The sequence below is a fragment of the Sitodiplosis mosellana genome, unplaced genomic scaffold (genome assembly GCF_009176505.1).
Source record: "Sitodiplosis mosellana isolate CC-2019 unplaced genomic scaffold, AAFC_SMos_1.0 Smas_scaffold_2, whole genome shotgun sequence".
Lineage (NCBI taxonomy): Eukaryota > Metazoa > Arthropoda > Insecta > Diptera > Cecidomyiidae > Sitodiplosis > Sitodiplosis mosellana.
In genome coordinates, this window is record NW_022595245.1 from 4541135 (window position 1) to 4564769 (window position 23635).

Genomic DNA, 23635 nt, shown 5'->3' on the forward strand with positions numbered 1-23635 from the left:
TGTCGTCCGCGAGAGCCCGATTTTCCTCGGCGTGAAGTGGTTTGGATCGACTTTTTTTTCATTCGACACTGCACCAGCAACAACAGACAAAATAATCTGACTTTAGCTTTAGCGAGGCAGGCTGCTGCTAGAAACCATTTATTTTGCTATAATAGAGATGCCAGTGTGTGTGTGTGTGTGTGTGTGTGTGTCGAAAATGAAGCAAAATCCGCACACGATTTCCACGGATCAGGCCAGGCACATGCAGCAACATTTTGATAAAATGAACCAACAACTGGTAGCACCGAACCCAAATGGCAGCAGCAGATGAGAATGGAAAAACAGAAAATCCATTTAGTCAAAATCAAAATGTACCCGAACCACGAAATAGTACACTTTTGTGGCCAGTTACAGTACAGAGTACATCGAACACACATTTGCCATGTGTCGAGCGAACGGCAGCGATGGAGAGAGAGAGAGAGAGAGAGAGAGAATGGGTCAAAATCCATAGAAAAACTTCCTAAAAACGTTCTCAGCCGATCACATTTTCTGTTATTCGCCATTTTTTCATGAGTCACTCTCTCACCGAAATGGCAAATACAAACGGAAGCACAAGTACACTTCCGTACTCGCTGTCGTTGCTCAAAATTTAGAAATGTAAATACAAAATGGGATAAGAACCAGAAAGAGAGCGAGAAAATGCGGCCGAAAAAAAAACGGCTGCACCATATTTAAGGCCTTATAAAATATTCGTACACAAAATGTACGAGAAAGCTAATTGGTCGCTCAGGAGGTCGACTTATAATAATCCATTTATTTTTCCATTCAATGGAGAGGAAAAAAACCAAAGAGAGGGAGTGAATGAACAGAAAAAAATCGTAATCAAATTCAAAAGCAAATAAATAAAGTTGGTTTTGTTTCGTTTTTCCTGTCACTTGGCCGCAACAACAGCAGCAGTACGCTATTCGCCAGACTACATAATTAACTGTGATTGATTAGTCGACGCTTCTATCGTTCGTCTTCCTAGTTTTTGATTGTTATTAAATTGTTTGCTTGGTCTTTTTTGTTTCTGTCACTACGAGGCACTCTGTCTCTTTTGCTTTCTCACTGGCCCATTTTTAAATTGACTGATTTTCTAATGAAAAAGAATTACAGTTCCCAGCCGTAAAATATGTTCGGAAGTGCGACACCGATTCGAAAATACCCACTAGAAAAAAAAACGAAGAGTCAGTCGTCTGCGTTTAGTTTGAATTATTAATTGACGATTTGCGGTGACGCGTCAACTTCTTCTAGCTGTTGGTGCTTGGAACTTTTCGGTCAATATGTTGATGTTGCTTGGCAGACGAATGTTTCGTTTGACAAATGATGGCAATGTTAATTTCTCTCGTGGCAAAGCAAATGCACCGATCAAATCTGATTCCAGAGCGGTGCAAAACGATTTTTCCCAGGCGATTTTAAAATTGGATGATTTTTTTGATGGATTTGCCCATGGCACTTGTGTGTCTCAAAATGACAAAATAAAAAATTTCAGACGTCGGTCTGATTCGACTTTAGATCAATTCCGATAATCGATTGATATTCTCATTTCGAACTTTGACAAACAATTCAGATCCGATTTCTGTGAATTCAAATCGCTCGATTCGCTCTAAGTAGATGTTCAGTTGTAAATAAATAACAAAACCACACAACAGTTTGCTCGGAACACCTACGATGGGAACGTTTGCAATTTGAAAATGAAATATGCGCGTTGAACGTATAATTTTTTTTAAATGTAATCAAACCGCATTTGGGAGTGTATAACCATCAATCAGTCCTACGCAAAGTGCATGCACATTCTGGGTCAGTGTATCAAATGGTATTTATTAACGGCCAAAATAATCATATACAAACGAGCCAAAATGCTGCGATTTGTAATAAATGTAAATGGACAAAAAGTGACCACACATTCATTCTGAGCAAATGTCTCTATGTAGAAAAACGCGTACAATATTCAAACATGATGCGACAAATTGTGAACGACTGACGACAAATATCCACATATACACACAAACACCGCGGCCAAACGGAAAAGCCCACATTCGTAGGTATGTTCACGATTACCAATAAATCATACAGCGAAACACATTCATGGCTTTTTGCACTGCAAAATTTGCAGTCGCTGTTTGTTGGTCTCCTTCTCTCTTGGTAACTTGTTTGTCTCTCCCTCTGCATTTTTTTAGTCGTTCCAGCTTTTTGCCATTTTCAGCGCAACGATTTTCATTATATGAAGCCAAGCGGCGAACGGCAATGTGTTTCGGATAGCGGCCGGATAAACCTCGCACACAATAAAATAAAGGAGGATTATTATTTTTATTTGTGTACACTTGGTGTGTGCAAAAGGCAATTTCCTCACGGTTCTCGTGTGATTTTCTCTCTCTCTCTCTTTGCTGTTGCTCATTTGTCCTGTCGTCATCCAGCAAAGCACACCCGACCCGAATGCCGTCATTATGTGAGAGCATATTCGTTGCAAAAATTTGCCGTAATTACACATATATATTTGGCGGTAGAAGAAAAAAATGGGTCATTCCTGGTTGCGCCCGGTAAAATAGTCGAAATTAGAGACTGAAAGTGAAGGAAAAAACAACGGCATGCACTGCAAAAAAAAAAAACGGATTCGGATTCAGTCAACGTGGATGCCGAGTAATAGAAATTTTTGACATCTTTAGCGAAATGGCGCTTTTGTGCACAAACAAAAGCAAATGATTATCACCGGATGCGACAGATTATAACTGCGGAAAAGAAAATGATAGAAAAAGAACGCGTTATTTCTCTTTCATTCTCTCTCTCTCTCTCTCTCTCTATCTCGCCAGAACCAGAAATGGTTTGGCTGCGCTTTGCCGTGACTCTCTACATGACGTGATAATTGTAACGTAAACAAGTGAGTGTTTGTGATGGCATTGTCTTTGGCCACACAGCAAAAATTACACATTGCAGAAGAAGAAAAAAAGCCAGCGTCGACTAACAAGTGTGCAGACTATTTGAGCTTCGCGGAATAACAGAGAGTAAACTAGAGTGAATATGAGACAAAACAAGAAGTGCAGTGTGGTAGCGAAAGCATTCAAGCGGATGTGATTACATTTCTTCTTAGTCGGTTTTTATCTGCGTTAGAATGGATTGCAAACGAAAAAAAAAATGCATGAAATGTAGAATGTGCAAGTATGCACTCGAGAACTCTAAACGCTTCCACAAGCCATCCCTCCCCAGATGCACTTTCATTACGCTGACAAACTGACACTTCACATTGCGATGTATTTTATTTCGATTGAGATTTACCCTGGTGCAAATGGGAACCACATTGAGCTGCTGCTGCTGCTGAAAAAAAAAAATGGGAATGAAATTTCGAGTAGCAGTACAATGTGGATGTTCGGCTGTTGAATGTTTTCGCTCTATGGATGTCTGTTGTCAGTAAATGCGATTCGATGGCAATCCATGAAATTTTCAGTGATTTTGATTCGAGCAAATGCGATTTAAAAAGGTGAGCGACAGAACTACATACATATCGGTTTTTCTTCGGCTCATCTCCAACTCCATCTGATGGATTAGAATTGTTTTTGCTCACAAGCTGAGCACTTTCAGTTCACACTTCAATTTAATCGACGAAAAACACTCGAATGAAACTATTTTCGCCGCGATTCGACAGATACTTCAGATGTCACGCTCGAAACTCGTAGCGGTGTGAGCGAACGAACAAGCGCATAGACAAAAGAAATTGAATATTCAATTTCCACCATACAATGAGTCGTCAATTACGGAACTGCTGGCTGCACACAAACGGCCAATAAATGCAAATGAAAATTGAAATAACGAAGACAAAAAACAAGCGGCAAAGAAGCCAATGAAAAGCCATATCATTCGCAGCAATGCGACAACAAGAGTCAGATTATCTCGGTGATTTCTCTCTCTCTCTCTCTCTCTCTCTCTCTCTCTCTCTTGGCTTTCTTCTTTCGATTTTAATTCTTTTAATTTCGCTAATTCGTATGCTCTGGCTCGTTTGTTCACCACAGCTAACAAACGGGCGAAAATTGTCCGCGTCCATTAGAAAGTTCGACAATTGGTTGAAAATCGCCGCCAATATATTAAATTACCACGTCCGCGTCATTGTTATTATTTTCAATTTTGCTTTTTCTGCCCGTTCGACCCGCGAAGTTTTGCGGGACAAACAGACTTTCAATTTTAATACGGCTTTTTGTGTTGCTGTTGTTGTCATCGTCGTCGTCGTCATCGTTGCTGTTGTTGCCATTGTTGTGCTTCTATAAATTCCACAATGAATAACTTATTGTCAAGATAAAGCACACAACAATGAGGTGGGATGTCATGATTATTTATTAAACGGCCACGTTTTTTGTTTGGCTAACTGGATTGTATTGTGTTCTAAAGTGAGTCAATGATTTGTTTTGTGTGACCTATTTGAATAGTGATTGCTGAGAGAGAAAATAAAGGTCATTCGATGCCCTTGATTGAAAAATTTAAACACTGTTCGACGTTATGCTGTCGTTTTCGAATCGAACCCCCGAGAAAACTTTTCTCTCGCTGCTGTTGCCGTCGTTCGTTCGGTATCGGTGTCGCTTTCGCCCATTATTCGCACCCAGTTATCAGAGAGTTTTCAAACTGTGAACATTGGCCTGGTCTGTCTAGAATGAAATAGGAAACAGATTAACAAAATTGGCTTAAATTGGAAAACAAAATGAGCGGATGAAACAAAAATGTATTGCGATTAGTTACGTTTCATTTTGCCAATTCATTTTCTTTCTATCTGCCGGTCTCTCTCTCTCTCTCTCTCTCTTTCTCTTCCTCACACTCGATTTTATGAACTGTGAAGAAAGACACAAAGTGTGTTAAATGTTGAAATTAAATCAAATTGGCTTTCGTTGAAAGCATTATGTTTGCGTTGAATACTTCGTGGTATTTTATTTTATTGGTTTTACTGAGCTTACTCTTCCTTCCGTCTAATTTTTCATCGAGTTTTTTTCGCCCCCACTTTCTATTTCCCTCTGCTTCGACTTTGTGTGGAAAAGACTTCGACTCTGTGCTGCTGCAATCACTTTTTGAGTTCTCTCCCTCTCTCTCTCTCTCTCTGCCTAGCTCTTCGGTTGCAGTGGATTTGAAATTCGATTCACACAATGCCAAAAACTGGATGACCATACTAAAAATGGTTAAATTATTAGGTTCGACCCCCTTCTTTTCCGCATGGAAATAACATGCCATTTCCGATCCGACATTGAGAGAGATTTTTGGCCATTTTCACATATCGATTTTCATGTCCATTTGCAAAATATTATTCGGTGTAAATTATGTGCTTTTAACTAAAGTTCTGTGTGAGAAACGGTCATTCCAATTCTATCCTTCTCTCATTCTCGGTCGCTCTTTGACTCTTACTCAATTGTGTACAAGTTTTCCCTGCAGTCAACACTCACACACTACAGCACTAGTTCGATCGGTGGAAATGGCATCGAAACAAAAATGACCGGAAAACCAATTTCAAATAGGTCAAACTAAAACCGAAAAACTTTTGTGATTCGACGAATTTTCGGTTTCTTTTGCATAAATTCACACTTTCCATTTTCTGGTGATTTATTCATGGTCCGTTTATTTCATCGGGCACGACAATATTTTCGAATCACAGAAACTGTGTTTTCTTTTTCTTTTTCCTCTCTCTATCTCTGTCATTCTCTTTCTGTGCCTGGTTTTGTGGTGCATTTTGGAAATGAATCGATTTCACTGTCTGAATTAATGAGCGGTCGATGGTTCTTTTTCAAGTAACTGAAACGAAAGTAAATGAGTGACATCGGAAAAGAGACACATTAAATTTTCATTATTAATATGAATAGCCAAATCTGCGAAAAGTCTAACGTAGCGTGTTATTAAGTGGTTTTGTCTGAAATGACAACAAAACACCGCAACAACAACACTGACAATAACAAGTACGCTTTACTTACTACTTAAGCAAGTAATCTTTTTTTCCTCCCGGTTAAAATTACGTGTGACAACAATTTATTTCACCTCAAATCCCAACAAATGAGCGGTGATGTGCAAAATTTATATTGTGGAAAAACGGGCGGCAATTTAAATTCAGACGAGAAAAAAGAAACACACACACAAACACGTGTGTGTTGGTAATGGATCACCTCGAAAATAGTTAACTAGAATTTTTCGGAGCAAGTGTTTCTTTCTTCTGTTGTGCTAACTCCGGGAAGGTTTTTAGTTTTGGATGGTTTGGATCCGATGAATGAACGAGCGTACAGCTTGACACACACTTTACTTGAGATGTTAATCGCAACATTTACTTGAAGTACTATCGCATCGCGTGGCGGTTTGAATGACAAATGAAACCGGTTGCCAGTGGAAAAAGTTTTATTTCGAAACAAGCTGAAGATAAGCGAGTGGTACATTTTCCCCAAAAGGATCGCCAGCATTGTAAAGTGAATTGTGAAAAAGTGAACACGAGTCCTGGAGCACGGTATAACCTGGAACGAATTGGCTTTTTCCATGTGCTTCTATTTATTGCGTGCATAAAATAATGCACACAAATTGATGACAGGATTAAGCAAACACACGGTATTGAATGTCAGAGTGCTCAACCCACACACACACACACACACACGTATCCACATTGTGTCTCTCATTTCGAAAACTACAATGTCTTTTCCGGTAAATGGTGAAATTTATTCGCATTGTTTGCATATAAATTCAAAATACGCAAACATTCATTATGTCGCTGAAAATTTATTTATACGCGATTTCGCGACTGCACGTTCATTCGTACAGGCAACCGCGCGTCGCCATCGCATCAAATGCGATCTTCTCCATTGTAGGTGCACACATCGACCATCCGACACAGAGAAAGAAACAACACAAACCTTCATCTAATAAATTTTTCATTGGTGCTCCTTTCCATGCACACACACACACACACCGCAGGTTTGAGGGATTTTTTTACCGGTTTTTCAACGCTACGACATACCGAATTTTGGATTTGTCATTTCATTTAACCAGAAGCCGCTTGTTTCGCCTGTAAAATGTAGAATTCCAATTCGGCGTGTTTGCTCATTGTTTTAATTAAACCATTGTGTGCCGCATGTGATTCGAGCAAAGCCAAGCCTGAAACGCAAAAAAGCATTGCGCGGAGTATGTGGCCAAACGCTCGATGGATGGGCACTTTGCCATTGCACAGCCGTTTGAGATGGTTAGATTTGATTCGTTTATTCGTCTGATTTGACAAAGGCCCAAGCTGTTCACGTGCTTTTGGCTCAAAACCTGGATTTTAGACACAGGCGAAAACGAATGAATAAACCACCGAGCGAAAAAAAAACAGTGGGCACGCAAAAGGCCAAAGCCAGAAAGAACTTTACAGCCGACATGGAATGAACTGTAATTTCGATGTCAATCCCGATATCATTAATCAAGTGAGCCGTCCTTTTATTTATTTATTTTCGCTTGTATCGCTGCCACCGCAACAGTAACGCAAACGAGAAAGAGAGAGAGCGAGATAGAAGCAATATGAATAACCATCATGAGTTACTGCGAGAGTGATAAATGTTGAGTTTTACAATTTATTCCGAATAAGTTAAGCGTTGATCCATTCTTACGCGAATACAAACTAGACAACTGACAGTGTTGCAGCAGCAACATAAAAAGACCAAAGAAAATCATATAAAACGATTCACAATTAGATTTCAGTAAATGGAAGAAGAAAAAAAAGAACTATTAGAAGAGAAAGATGACTTGTGTGTGTGTGTGTGGAAAAAGAAAGGAAATTCAATAAAAGAGAATACAAAAGGCACAAATGTGCACATTTCATCCATTTTCCGCAAACATTTACATTCGTCGGTTGATGGAGTTACTTGCGTGTTTTTATTTCATCAATTCAATTTTCATAATTGTCATTTCATTTTTGGGCTCTCGTCACTGCTGGCCGCCATCAAAAACAGGCAATTTCACTCTGTTCCACGCAAGAGACCGTCAAAAAAGCGTACACATTTTTGTATAAAGTGTCACACCAAAAAAACAATACACTGCGAATGGCCAAGCAGACAACATCATCCCAACAGCGAACAGAGTGAATGTGACGAGATTGAAAATATAATTATGCCATTTCGAAATGGTTCAGAGCGAATGGTGTTTTGAGCTACGGCGAACAGAAAAAGTCTCGAAAACCATTTAATTTCTTTGCCATTTTTTTTGTTGGGTTGGACGAGCGAATGCGTTTCGCTTGGAAATTTCATCATGTAGCAAATGTTTTTCGATTTCTTAGTCTGACGTCTGTCCGATTCCCAGTTCTCTATCTGGCACATTTCGGTTCTTTCGTCGGCTATCACAGCTAACAAGCCAACAAACATGGCTTTCCTGTTTCTGTTAACCATCCAACAAGCCACTCGTTCGCTCTTTAATTTTTCTACATTTTTTTTTGTTTCGTGTTGTGTTTTCTGACGGGAATGGAATAAGAAGAGAAAAAAACTATCAAAAACACGCACAGCCGCACAAACTATTCGGTCAGATAATTGCTATTGCGGTTAAAGTTTAATTAACGAAAGAAAATCAACGATCTGTGCTCCAAACGACTAGAGAACAGATCAGGAACGGGCAAACCGAAAAAAAAACAAGTGAGACGCGCTACGTTAATAGCTATAAACAGAATCAAAATGTGGAAAACAGCAAAATAGAAAATTCAGGTAACAACAAAAATGAGCTCGAAAAAAAACCAACACACACACCTAACAAGAACATAGAATCAAATTGATCCATTTACATGTTTTAGAAGTAGACACAGAAAGAAAGAATGAACGAAATGAAAAAAAAACAACAAATCTTAATCGTGCCGGCAGCTTGAAATCTCTCACGTCTCTTTGCTTTCTTTTCTCTCACTGTGAACTCGCGAGAGTTTGCTTTGGTCTTGCGGTCTCGACGCATAATTTTTTGACCGATAACCAAAAAGTAAATAAATTAAACGAGGAAAATTACACCCAAACCATCCGCAGTCTCGTAGATTCGATTCCAACAAAACATTGGCTATGCACGAAATTTCATGCATAAGATCATTAAAATTGAACATGAAGATGAGAGAGAGAGAGAGAGAGAGAGAGAGAGAGAGAAGAAAAAACAACAGCAACAAATCTCATCTTCGATCAGATATGATTTTTTGATCGGTCATTTTCGAATTGATTTTTTCCAGTGCGCCTCGTTTCAATGGCGTTTTATTAAAGAGCTTGCGGCTATTACTTATTCGGAGTGACGGTAATAATCACAACGCCATAAAGTTTTGTTGGAATGATGATTTTTTGGCTCGGCTCCATGTTATGCGCTCATATTTCTTTGTCGAGACTCTGTCTCTCGCTCGCTCACTCTCTATCGCTCTCTCTTTATACATTTTTTCTTCTTCTTTTTGATCAACATTTCATTTCACAGCCAGCAATAAATTTTAATTAAAAAACATTCGATTTTTTCTTCCGTCCGGGGACGGGGAACTGATGATGAGACGAGTGACCGTTCATTGAGGACGAAGCTGGTGAGACAGGTTTCGGCACTGTTTTGGCGAACAATACCGTCTGTAATTTTATATCATCATTTAATGTCCATTGGACATTGTCCAATGTTTTTTCTTCTTCTCCAAATCTTGTGAATAGAAATTAATGCGAAATTGAAAGTAGTGAAAAGACGAAGAAAAAGGTGATGCAAAGAAAAGTTGTATGGGTAAATAGGCTTCTATTAGGCACAATTCATAAGTACACCTGTGTACAATGAACGATTTCGCCCACAAATTGTTATTTCAGAAGAAAAGTTCTCGGGAAAAGAAAAGAATTTCAAAGATTAGAAACTCAAACGCGCGCGCTCTTCAATTTCCCATCATCATGCTGATTTAAACTCAAGTTGACTTGGAATTTCTGCATGTGAACTCATTATATAAATTGTGAATTTGCGCTTGAACTCACCGTGATTCACTTATATACTATGTTTCGATGCTGTACTTAATTGTAACAACGAGCAGTTTACATTTAAATACGTTCGAACGTGAGCCAATACAGCCATCGAATCTGCTCACAGCAGCAGCCGTCTCTGATTGAAGTTACTCACGGAGCGCGAGCGCGTGTGCGTTCACCAAAAAGTAACGAATATCTTCTAACTACCTCATTTATTCGACAAAATACATGTCAACAATTGGAACATTACCATAAATAGAATATCTTGTTTGTTATTGTTGTTCTTGTTTTGTTTCGCTTTTAAGCTGTATACATTTTCTCTCTTTCTCTCGGCCGAAGCTACGTGTGCCAGATTTTTGTACAGGGAAAACAAATCGAATAAAAAAATACCGAAGCAAAATATTCATATTAAAATTTTCGATCGAATGTTTTTCGCTCGAACTTTTTACACATTGAGTAACATAGCATGACTACAGTAAGATTGAAAACAATGGTAGCGAAGGCGAATAGAAAAAAATGCGTGTTTCCAAAACTTTTTTTATTCCACTTCCTCTCGTGGGGCGAGCCGAGTATTTTTCTACCGCACGGCATTGGTATTTGCCCTGACAGCCGAGAAGGGAAAGGAAAAACGCGCATGTTTATTTGAGAAAATTGGCGATCCTTTGAGACGCACTTGTACAAACTAAGTTTTTTTTCCTGTCGCAGATTATATTCATTGAACACGCATCTCTTTCCTTACGCATTTCGTTTCGCCATTTTCAGCAGAGGAAGATGAAAATTTATTAGGCATTCAGAAAGAGAGAACAAAAAATATAACCGACATCATTTACGGTGGCTTCAGCCTAAATCGGGGCCATACCGAAATGTATAAACAAATATTTACACAACTTTTCGACTTGTTTCATGTCTTCTATTTATTTACAATTGTAATTTTTTCTTCTCGGCTCTCGATCGGTTCACGGCGAGATATATAATTGCGTCTATCAGTTTTACTTTTTTCGTTGCTGTTGATCGGCTGATTACAATATGCGTGAGCGTCGTGCAGAGGTATGACGGTGGCCAAGCAATTTCAACTGCGTCGATCTCTCGCAAGAGATAAAGTAGTCGCGTGAAAACAGATTTGAATGAATTCTAAAATAACGAGATTAGAGAGAAAAAAGTTCGCCACACAATTTTCAAGGCGAAATGAATACGAAGGCCTAGCCACGATATTAATATAGAAGCAGAAGAACATCGGGTGGAAGCTAAGACCGAAAACAACTTAAATGACAACTGTGGCGACGCGAGCGCCCTCAATTCAAATAGGAAAATCAATGAAATTTCGTATTTTTTTTCCGAACCAAACAGCGCGCCAATTTGAATTTTGTTGATGCTTCCACCCTATGCAGAAGAAAACAAAAATGTGAAAACGACCTGTTGGGATGTGAATCGTTTGAAGTTTGCATGTAATATGCAACAGATAGCAACTTATTACTAATTATGTATTTGGCACGTAAAGTCGGTCGATGCGTGAGTAACAAAAACAGCAGCAGCTCAAAGTCGATACACCGAAGATATTGAGAGGTTGATTGGATCAATTCTCGGAAGGTAGACCTTTTGCCGGTGAGTGTGTGTGTGTGTGTGTGTGCCAGCACGAGCTCTGTCAGAATCGACACACACGCAGATGGAAAGAACTTTTCTTTTATTTTTTTTTTCTCTTTCGCCATGAATGATATACTTTATGAAATATTAAGAGAAATCTAATTATAAGTGTATATTGTATTGGATCTTTGCATTGAAGGCAGTGTCGTGTGTCGTATGCTGTATGCAAATGCCGGCACGTAATCGGTTCGGCTGTAGCCAAGGTCTTTCCAGTAAAAGAGAACACTCGTAAGACTCGTTTACTCTCCGTCTCTATCTTTTTACCACTCGATATTGCTGTTTCTCTTTTTGTGACTTTCAAAGCCCGGATCAAAATCCTCTTTCCATCACGTAGATGCAAAATGATACCCGTTTTCACTACTTCGTGTGAAACGAATTGGCCGTGCCCGATTTATGTATATTCCAATCGATGAACCACTTTTCCCCATCCGTACACACTTTCCTATTTATTTATTGCACACCAGTACCGAACGGGGTCACAAAATAATTTGGATTATGTTCAGGCGTCTGAATGCCCGGTAGTTGTGCGAGAGAAAGATAGAGAGAGACAGAGAGAGTGAGAGGAAGAAAGAAATGGCAAAACAAGTCATCAAAGTGACGAAGAAGGGCAAAAACGACCGTGTACCAAATGTGAAAATCCTTTTGCCCAACTCGCTTTTCGTGCTCTGTGTCTGTGTGTTGTTCGTTGCGCGTCATTCGTTGTTTCCTGTCGGCAATGACGGTATTATTTGTATCTATCTTGAAGACTTTTTTCCCGCCCTTTGAGACATAGATGGGACATGTTCTTTCACTTCGTCTTCTTCTTTTCACAGTCAGTCACACTTGTTCATGCGGTTAGTATCAAACCTTGTACTTATCCGCTTTGGAATATTGATAAAAATTGAGCGACGAAATACAAACGCTTTCACGTCCTCGCCTACTGATTGACACATTGCCGCATGCACGCAACCAATTGACCACTTTAAATCCTTTGACAGGCTGCCGCTTCATCGGAAATGCCGATCATAAGAACATGCCATATTCTTTTTACTTCCCTTTTTCCCTACTTCGCTTTCGTCAAACAGTTTTTTATAAATAAAAATTTCATTCGATTCGCTCTCGCCATTTATTATTCACCATGTCTTCAAAGGTTTTCCAAATGAAATTAGCTTCACATCTGCTGATTACGACATTTCCCAACTGCCAATATTCACAAATCGATCGGCGGCGTCAAACCTATTTTAATAAATGGCAACCGAAATGTAATACGTCTCAATATTTTATTTTTTCCACCAAAAATAATTTCATTATCGGCATCCGATCCGAATATATGGCGAAAGATGCGCAAAATGACAGAGAAAGAAAATGGACAGAAAAGAGAATGAAAAGGAAGTGAAAAAAATGGCGAGCAGATATCTCTTTGACAGATATTGAAATGAAACGAATCGTGTCAACCCCAGCCATTCACAAATCTCAATCAAGCTGGAAAATGTGTGCTCGCTTTTATCAACATCGATTCAAAGGTGTTTCGCCCTTCGTCGTTTGATTACGGCCGAAAATGCTAACGGCAAGGAACGAAAAAATACCTTGCAAACAACCGACCGACACTCAGTTGTTACCTTTTAAGGTCAGGTCTTTAAACTCATTTCCCAATGGAAACAGCAATTTTGTAATTTTTTCACGATTTTGTCGAGAGAAAAAAAACGTAATGACATCGATATGAATGAGAAAATGTTAATGAAAACGTAGTCTCTTTCAATGAAAACTGTTACATTTGATGAATATATCCTTTGTGTTGGCTCGAAAAATGAGATTTATTTCAAAGTTTATTTCATTTTTGCTCCTAACGCATGAAATGAATAAGAAAATGTTTTATTAAATTACATTCATCAAAAGCGTTGGCAAAATGCAGTTGAATTTTCGTCGTTTAGAAAACGCTATCATTTCTTTTTCGTGCCGCTGAATTTTTGATGTATGGTGCTTTCAATTGCATTATTTGAAATTGCTCAGTGTCACATGCAAACAAACAGGAAAAAAACGAATATGTCACCAAAAGAAATGGCGAGAACCAAAGCCGCTGTTATACACGTTGTTCCGTTCTACATGAATGCATTCGGAGTTTGCAAACGATTTTATTGCAATTCGTGTGTTGAATCGGAAAAATTGAGATGAACGATGGAAAACGACGCAGTGTTTGGGTCAAAAAGAGAAGGCAAGGACGAGAGTGGGAGAGAAAAAGCAGCTAAATTTCAAATGCAATCGTCTTCACTCGGCGACTTGTTGGAGTGTGTGTGTATGTGCATTGTGCAATTGAAGGAAATAACAAGCATTTCGCTGAGAATGCGTCCATTGACGGTGTGTGTGTGTGTGTAAGTGTGTGCTGCACAAACGAACCAAAATGCTCTTCCGAATTCATTTGACATCATTTATAAAATGACGACATTCATTTGACATCGTGACAATGGGAAATTCACTTGTGCCTCGCAGATATACGACGGCAATTTGTAGCTGTGTCAACGGCGCGCACAATTCAATTCATATACCATTCCTTTCTCCTTTTTTCTACTTCTCTAACTACATTTTTCCTCTGTTCGTATGAGAATCTCCTTCGTATGAGAATTTTCCTCGACTCCAATTAGTCTTTCTGAAGAAGAAAATTGTTTGTGTGTTTGGGGTGAAAAAAAAGAGTTCAAATCATTTTTCTCGGATTTGTATTTCATTTGATTTTCACTTTTTGCAAAAAATACGCACAAAACTTATCACACAATTTTGCAGCTCTTGTGAAAATCTCATCGGTTTTGCTCGTTCTCTTGATATTCTTGCTATTTCACTGATTGATAGAAAGTTTTGCTTGTGCACGCGCCACTTCCAAAGAATTATAAATTCTACTTTAGCAATGGAATTTCTATTCAATGAAATCAGCGAGAAAAGAAATCAAATGCAGAAAATATTAATGAAGAAAAGAAAGATTTCGTTTTCGCTCGTAAAAAATAATATTTTTCTTGTACGAAATTGCGATTTTGTTGCAAGTTTTCCATCATCGTCATCATCATCAGCAGCAGCAGCAGCAGTGATGATTGAGAAGTGAACGAACATCAAGTTATTTAACTTGAAGTTCAATTGAATTTGTCGAACAGTTGCCAGCAGAGCTCTTTTTTTGCCCATCGGAAATAAATCTTTTGAAATGCGAGAAACTTGACGCCACAGCTCTCGAACTCAATAATAATTATCTATCATTTCACGTTGCTTTTTTTTCCTCTCCTTCTTATTATACATTTCTCGAAACTCGAAGTTGTAAAACCAGAGCAAAGCATTTAACAAATTGCTTTGTTTGAAGAGGAATCGATTCCACACAAACACGCTTATCAATGCCACAATATATTTCTTTCTATTGTTGGAAATTTCGTGTTATTCAAAAATTCAAGAGTTGAGGAAAAAAATGGTTTTCTATTTAATCGATTCTTTTGTCGACTTTGAAGCAATCTATTTTAAAATCACACACACACACACACTCCTAACCAGAATATTGTCCGATCGGCTCAAAAAACAATTTACAAGCATTTTTCGATACACAATGGCGACCAATAGACACGAAAATGTTTATGATTTTGATTAATGACCATCGACATTGGGATAGTTCTTGCGTCAAACACTGAAATCAACTGGACATTTTTCTTGAGAGCTGAAAGGTGTTAATTACAATCGTCTTTGTTCTTTAACTACGTTTCATTTCTCATTTCTCTACTTTTGGCTGGATGTGTCGACGGGCGCGAGCATTGCTTTTGTTTGAGATTTTTCCATTGAGTGAGATGCGTGCGCTCAACTACAAAATTATGGAGTAGGCACTCATTTCGTGAGCTGGGTGTTATTTTAATGGACGAATAAAAACACAACAGGAGAGAGAGTGAGCCAAAAAAAAAAACACATCAGAATGAGTGTTGTTCTGTTGTGTTGGGCCATTTCACGCTGGCCAAGCATCGAAATCTGCTTGGCTACGCCAAAGATATAGAGTTAATGGACAGACAATCTTAACATTCTTAAGACAGCAGTGTGGCAGTAAAATGGCCGGGCTTTTGTTTTCTCGTCCACTCCCCAAAAATCATAACAACAAATAGCATTTAATGTAGTCATAAAATATGAATTATGCGAATTTATGTAAATTGCTGTGCAATAAATGATAACACTGGAAGATGGTGTAAGCAAGAGCTGTGTGTGTGTGTGGGCGTGTGCGCTCATGCTTTTCCGTTTCCATTATGCCCGTGCCAAATTACATAAATGAATGCCTAAAGATCTTGCTCGTTCTTTGGCTCAGTTGGTCTTGGAATCTGTGACAACAACGTGTAGTCATAGAAAATGCAGTGAATTTATTTGATTTTTCCACTCGATAGTCCTTGGCGCATCAACATAAAAACCATTGTAATTTGTATCAATTTATCGCGTGACGGAGTTTCCACTCATCTACTTTCAATTTTCCCCAAATTCTACCGAAAATATTTGAAAGAATGAAAGAGAAAAAGAAATGATGACAAATACATACGAATCTATTTTGGTATGCCATTTTCATCTCGGGCTATGTTTTTCCTTCATCCGGGTTTAAATATCTTATGAGCACTAATTTTCCACTTAAGCCAATCCAAGCTCAATACAGCTGCCACTTTTCGCGTACTTCTTTAAGCCGAACTTGCCAAGAACTATAACAAGACGGAAAAACATTGTTGCAACTTTCATATTGCAGTTTTCGCTGGGTTTTTTTTGTGGGCTACTTTGCAAGTTGTCGATGTGGTGCTGCTACATTTTCATTTCAGTCCGTTTCTCTTCATACTACTCACTCGCCTTTTCTTTCACTTGATCCGATCCGTGATCATCGCTGGAGCACAAACTTAAGTAAAACCCAATTTAACTCGGTCAACCTCAATTCCGATTTCCGGTTTGTGTTTTTAAGAACAGTGTAATAGCGTCTGTCTCATGTGTTCAATCTTATCCTCCGGTAATATTTTCATAATTGAAAATTGTGTGTCAATGGTTTTTTCCCACTGATACATTTCTCTTTACGTCGTTACTAGCGAGGGAAAGAGAGAAACAAACCAACACCGAGAGAAAAATACGACATAATGCGATTTGTCATGCGACAGAGCAAAACAATGATACTCTCCGGAAATTCACTTAAGAAGGCCTTAAGCTCCCAACGAACAACTTTTTAAGAGCCAAATTGAAAACAAACCATACTACAAATCGACGCCGCAGCGTGTACGGCATCCAACAAGAAAATCATGTCGAATTGGAAAAACAAGTCCGTATGATTTCCTGATATGACGTAAATGATGCACATACACGCTCAAACAAACCTCCCCAGAAAAAAAAAATGAAGGGAAAAAACAATCAGACAAAACCAAAATCGTAAGAAGCCCTCTGAAAACCAGATCTCTCTCTCTCTCTCTCTCTCTCTCTCTCTCTCTCTCTCTCTCTCTACAAGCGAATGAAAAGAGAGAGAAAAAAGTAACCAACTATAGCAAAACTTTTCGAAAATCTACCTAGTGCCGAGCTGTGTGTGTATGTGCGCGCTGCAGTCCAAAAAGTAGTAATAACCTGAGAGAAAAACCATTACAAACAGCAATTGAAACACACAAAAACAAAAGTTTCAAGCGCAACGAAAAAGAAACCACAAAGACATAAAAGCGACCCGGGGAAAATAATAATAATTTTCCTGAGCAATCGTTCGCTCGCTCGCTCGAAGAACAAAGCCGGAAAACAAACGAATAAAAGAAATATTAGCTTTGTATGGGAGCGAGTACGGTTTTTTGTTGTGTGGGAAGTTTTGGAAAATAATAAAAAGAAATAAAAAGCGAAATCGACGCAACGACTTGAAGTTATCCCGTCAATAAGTCGAAAGAGAGATGGATAAGAAGCTCTAAATATATATATATAGATAAATATGGAGCATTCAAGCTCGTCGTAGAAATACCGACATCCGGAAGCCAAAACTGTGTGCGCTCGATCAACATTCTAAACGTATGGGCCCTCGCACGCGCTCGCGCGCGCTCATTCTTTTGTGCAGTTCAAAGAGCAAAAGCAGCGTGCATTTAATGCTCACTCGTTTCGCTTTTCTTTTTCTTGATACAACAAAGAAAAATCAAACAGATAAGAAACAACGAATTATTGGATACGATGCACACCGCTATCACACAGCCGCACACATATTTACTCTCTCTGCGATGGCAAACAATCGAATCCACCGTCAAAAGCAATGAAGTCAACGGAATTAAACATTAGCTGACGTGTGTGCGCTTGCTTGTTCGCACGTTTTTTTTTCGTGAACAACATCAACAATTGTGTTCTTTCTGTTTGCAGCATTCGATTGAGCTTTCATTTGAGTGCTGATGCGCGCGCGCATCCGTTCTTCCCGCCCAAATGGAAGCCAATGTTATTGTCAGTTTAATATTTATTATGTTGTGTGCGCTGGTTCATCCATTCAGTTGGCGGTTTGTTTCTTTCATTTGATGTGCCAATACACAATTGGTGTTGTGCTGTGCAACAAAAGCACAGCTGCATTCAACATTCCGTCCGATTTTTTTTCCGCCGCCAACACATAATATATCTATCTCCATTCTTTTGCACCGCTTGACAACGGAAATTGCTATTCTCAAGTCATGGAAAATTAGCAGCACATCCGACGAAATTGATTCGACTTTTCCACTCCATAAAATCCGGGCCCGCTGAAAACCAAATGAAAACCACTTTTGACTTTGAAATTACTAATCAAATCAATTGCGATGAAAGATAAACAAACGGAAAAAAAAATGAAAACGAAGGGAAATAAATGCCCACTCGAAATGCAAATTGACTGATAACATCGGCAATTTGAAGTGACAACTAATTTGCGTTTACTTTTTATTTTCAATTTTCTCTATCACTTTTTCTAATTTTCATTTTTTTTCCTTATTTTACAGATTATCCACGCGTTGAAATTGGCCCAGAAAATCCACTGCAAGTGGAACGAGACTCAACCGCAAAATTGGAATGTCACGTTGATGCCAAGCCAAAAGTGAGCAATGTTCGATGGACACGTAATGGTAGATTCATCAGCTCGTCGTTGGTTTATTCGATTCCGCGTGTAACACATCAAGATGCTGGCAAATATGCATGCGCCGCCGATAATGGTTTGGGTAAAATTGGCGAACAAGAAATTATGTTGGACGTTTTGTATCCACCAGTTGTGGTGATTGAATCGAAAACACGTGAAGCGGAAGAGCATGAAACGATTAATATTAAATGTAATGTGACATCAAATCCCGAACCAGTTACAATTGAATGGTTAAAAGAGGGCAGCCCGGAATTCCGTTCGACTGGTGATATTTTAACGTTGCGCGATGTTCGAGCCGAACATGCTGGCACATACGTTTGTCGTGCGATCAATATTATGATGCCGTATGGTGGAAAGCGAGTTGAACGTGTTGGAAATTCAACGGTTGCACTGTTGGTGCGTCATCGTCCCGGTCAAGCGTCGATTAATCCAAGCAAACCAATTGTTCATGTTGGAAATGGCGTTACTTTGACTTGTTCGGCAAATCCACCCGGCTGGCCAGTGCCACAATACAGATGGTTCCGTGATACCGAAGGCGAAGTTCAACCGCAAACAATTCTGGCACAAGGCTCACAGTATGTTATTCCACGGGCACATTTGGGCAGCGAAGGACGCTATCACTGTCATGCCGTCAATGAGCTTGGTCACGGTGAAATGGCAACAATCACACTTGAAGTACATCAACCACCACAATTTACAGCCAAGCTGCAACAACACATGACGCGACGCGTTGCTGACTCAGATTTTGCTGTCACTTGCAGTGCCAAAGGAAAACCAAAGCCGATTATTAAATGGTTGAAAGATGGTCGCGAAATTTCAATGGATGCCAATTTGTATGAAGTAAACACAACGCCGACAGAAGGTTCAAATGGTATGGTCACCGTTCAAAGTTGGTTACATTTTACTGGCAAATCACGACCGGGCAACAATCAATTGATTCCAAGCGATCGCGGTCTTTACACATGCTTGTACCAAAATGAAGTTAACTCGGCCAATTCCAGTATGCATTTACGCATCGAACACGCTCCAATCATCTTGCATCAGTATAATAAGGTCGCCTATGATATTCGTGAAAATGCTGAAGTCAAGTGCAAAGTGCAAGCATATCCGAAACCTGAATTCCAATGGCAATTCGGCGCCAACCCATCACCATTGTCGATGTCATCCGATGGCAAATACGAAATCAATACAACAACCGATAACAATGACGTGTACACATCAGTGTTGAAAATCAATCGTCTCAGTCATCAAGATTATGGCGAATACTTGTGCCGTGTCGTAAATTCATTGGAAACAATTCGAGCACCAATTCGGTTGCAACCAAAAGGTGCACCTGAAAAACCGAATAATTTGCGAGCCGATGACAGCACATCCAATAGCATTACATTGAATTGGGATGCTGGATTCGATGGTGGTTTGGCCAATACCAAATATTTTGTATCATATCGCAAAGTGCAAGCACCACATGACGATCAAGTGTTGCCAGACTGTGAAACGAATGTTATCACCAATACCGATTGGATGGAATTCGATTGCCATCAAAATGTTCCATGTAACATTAACCCATTGGAACAGCATCAAGGCTATGTGTTCAAAGTGAAGGCGCTCAATACCAAAGGCTCGTCCGAATATTCAACCGAAATCATGAAAACCACAAAAGTCGACCACATTCCCATGCCAATGCATGTATCGTTCGATCCAAAATCACGTACGTTGGGTGTTACTGTTGGTGCAACTTGTTTATCGTTGATTGCAATCGTTGAATCGGTTATTAATGAAGGAACACCGATGGCTGCATGGCAAATTGTCGAAACCATTCAACTTCAGAATTCGGGCAACAATCCAACGCACAAAGAAACGGTCATCGAACATTTAGTAACGGCACGACGAAGCAGCGCTCGCTCACTTGGCATTCCTGATGATGATTTCCCACCATTGAACGATGACCAAAATCCACGTGTTCGTGTCAAACTTTGCCTGCGCGCCAACCATGAACGTTGTGGCGAGTATACTGAAGCTGAAAGTGAGTATTTTTTAGGAGATTTTTTTGAATAATTTCCTTTTTATCTTGTTCAATTCCTTGAATTTCGTCTTTATTTCCGAACATTTTCCTTCCCTTTATTTTAAATTCATTTTCTTAATGGACATTTTTTTTGCTTGTCTCCTCCTTCATTTCAGTTGGAAATAACTACATTGCCGAAGCATCTGCAATTGCAACACCTACACTGATTGCAATCATTGTATCCGTCATTGTGTTTGCACTGTTCATTGGATTGGTGCTAATGTTTTGCCGTTGCAAGCGTAACCAAACAAAGAAGGGCACTCAAGTCAAAGACTATGAAATGGATTCGGTGCGTCCATCGATTGTGGCACAACAAAATCAAGCACCACCACCATACTATCCAACAAGTGGCTTGGAAAACAAAGCACTCGAACATTCAATGGATTTGGCATTGACGTTGGAAGATCAGAAGCAAGTCGTGTATGCCACTCAAAATGGATACGGTTATCATCCGCAACACTCAGTCTCGACGCAGCAAATGACAAATAATGACTGTAAGTAAACCTTCCACCCATTGGTTTGTTTGACGTTCGATTTTCGTTTTGAGTTTCAATTGTTTCTTTTGGTTTGAATATTTGTGGTTTTCTTTTCTCTGTTTTAATCAAATTAGTTCGGATAATTCTTACAACGTTTTCCGAATAGAGAGCATATTTTTGTGCCGAACCGACAATATGCACAAGAAAATATGTATGACAAATTGATAAACGTAGTGGTATTCGATGCAAATTTTATGTAAATGATCAATTGAATAGTGTAATTTGGTCAATTAAAGGGCGGACAAGAAAATTGATTTTCGATGGGCTCATTGAAAACAAACGACCGTGAACGAAAATGAATTATGACGTGTGTGTGTGTGTGTGTGCACTGTGCATCGCGGTTAATAATCATCACTCGACATTTTTATGATGAATTCATTAATTAGATCAAATGAGCACACACACAGTACAGCGGTAGAGCGAAATGTGTTCTATGCGGTGTTACCACGATATAAAAGCGTAAATTATATTTTCACTTACCGTAATATTTGCCATTATTATTCTGAATCAATATGAAAATCATAAAGGCTGTGCGGCACAGCGCACGATGCCTATGATGATGATGGTAATGATGATGTCATTTTGATAATAATAATTTTAATTTCAATGCATCGACATCGCTAACCGAGAGTCAGTCAACACGTTGGCATTTTTTTTAGAATCCGTTTTCAATTTTACGCTACGTGATGTGACCACAATCGTATATAATTGTTATTAGCATTGTGCAAATGGATAAATTATGCATTTAAAATTTTCAATAATAATTTAATGCTGTATTGGAATGCAGCGTTAATCTCGTTCGCATGCAAAGGGAGAGTGAACAAGAGCGGGTGCATGGTGATAAAAACTGTTAAATAAATTCCAGTATTTAGCTTAATGAAATTTCATTGATTTTTACAATATTACCCGGGAACGAGAGATAGAGTGAACGATTATTTTATATGGAGAGCGAGTGGAAAAGGAGAGTTTCGAATGAATAAAATAAAATAAAATGACGATAATTCGATTCTTGTCACTGTTCATTCATTTACACACAACCAAGTATTTATTTATCACGTATACATCGACTGCACTCACTCTCATTCTCTGAATGCCGCCCTTCCCACTCTCATCTCGTCTCCCACTCGCTCTCACTCAGTCACCCATTCAACCTTCTCCCCCATCTCTTTTGTTCTTTGTGTCACTCCATTTGAAATGGAATTGTGCGTGGCTGCAGTTTTTTTTCCGCTGTATTCCGTTCATTTCTCCCAAAAATATCGTGCGAACGAATTTTCATCAAACTTGATGTGCCTGCAGCCAAATAATGCAATTGAAAACGCATTTAATTGAAACAAATGCGCCGAAATGAAATTTTCGATTGGTAAATTGCGTAAAAACATTGAGAAAAATGTTCCGACGAATATTGAGTGGACACAAACGAATCGATGAAGTCAAAAGTTCAAGCCAAACAATATGCCAATTTATTGGCACAATCGATTTAACATGCACTTCATTGAAGGAACAGCAACGAAACGAGAGAATAAAAAATCGCCGATAAACTATATCATTGTATTTAAATTAAATCCACTGTTTGATGTAGATTGCAGCACTTGCACCCTGATTCTCGACCATTTTACTCGCTTTTTTATGCTGCTGCTGCCGTCACCGCTATTGCCGCCGGTGTGTCGATTATTTAATTTTTGTCATCGCCAGAATAATTTTTTGTCGATGAAAAACGACCAATTTTTGACATTATCACTCACAAATCATTTAATCGATGCAACCTGGAGCAGTGGTTTTTTTCCCATCTCTTACACAAAACCAGTGTGCACTGTGCAGTGTTCACCACTGTGTTGGCATGTAACAAATTTTGTGCCTCATTTACCGTGTTTTTATTTTAAATATTTGCGATATCATCAAAACGATTTTGGGTCAATATTTTAAACCGAATCGGAGCGCAAAATAATTTTATAATTACTAATTAAAATAATAAATAAAATGCTGTCGATTAAAAGTGCGCGCGTGGCAATTTCAATCAACACCGCCAAATGAGAGGAAAAGCACTAACGCAAAAGCGCGCGCGCGCTCGCGTTAAAGCGTTTTGAAAATTAATTTGAAATTTATTTATTATTTATGCAGAATCACGATAAAACAGCGGATAATTCTTCTCGGTGGCGAAACTATGAGCTACATACACTAGAACAACAACAAAAATTATTGCATTACACAACAATATTTACTCATTCGTCATTGGCAGCTGTTGTGTTGCACATTTCATCAAATCGATTTCTATCAATTGCAATTAATTGAAATGCCTGAAACGTTGCTCATTCTCTCTGTGTATGTCTCCCCGATAGAAAATAACAAATGGAATTATGTCGCTTGTAAAATGTTTGCTTGTTCTCGTTGGTTTTTTTCCTTGACA

The 23635-nt window shown here is 38.9% G+C and overlaps 1 protein-coding gene across 3 annotated transcripts in view; it reads left to right on the forward strand.

Annotated features, from left to right (window-relative positions):
* Positions 1–23635, forward strand: part of LOC129565084 (nephrin) — a 199439-nt gene that overhangs the window by 171951 nt on the left and 3853 nt on the right. For all 3 annotated transcript variants that reach the window (XM_055439452.1, XM_055439453.1, XM_055439454.1), the window contains 2 exons: positions 18500–20656; positions 20812–21189. In XM_055439452.1, the coding sequence (XP_055295427.1) occupies positions 18500–20656; positions 20812–21189 (2535 nt within the window). The remainder of the gene's footprint in view (positions 1–18499; positions 20657–20811; positions 21190–23635) is intronic.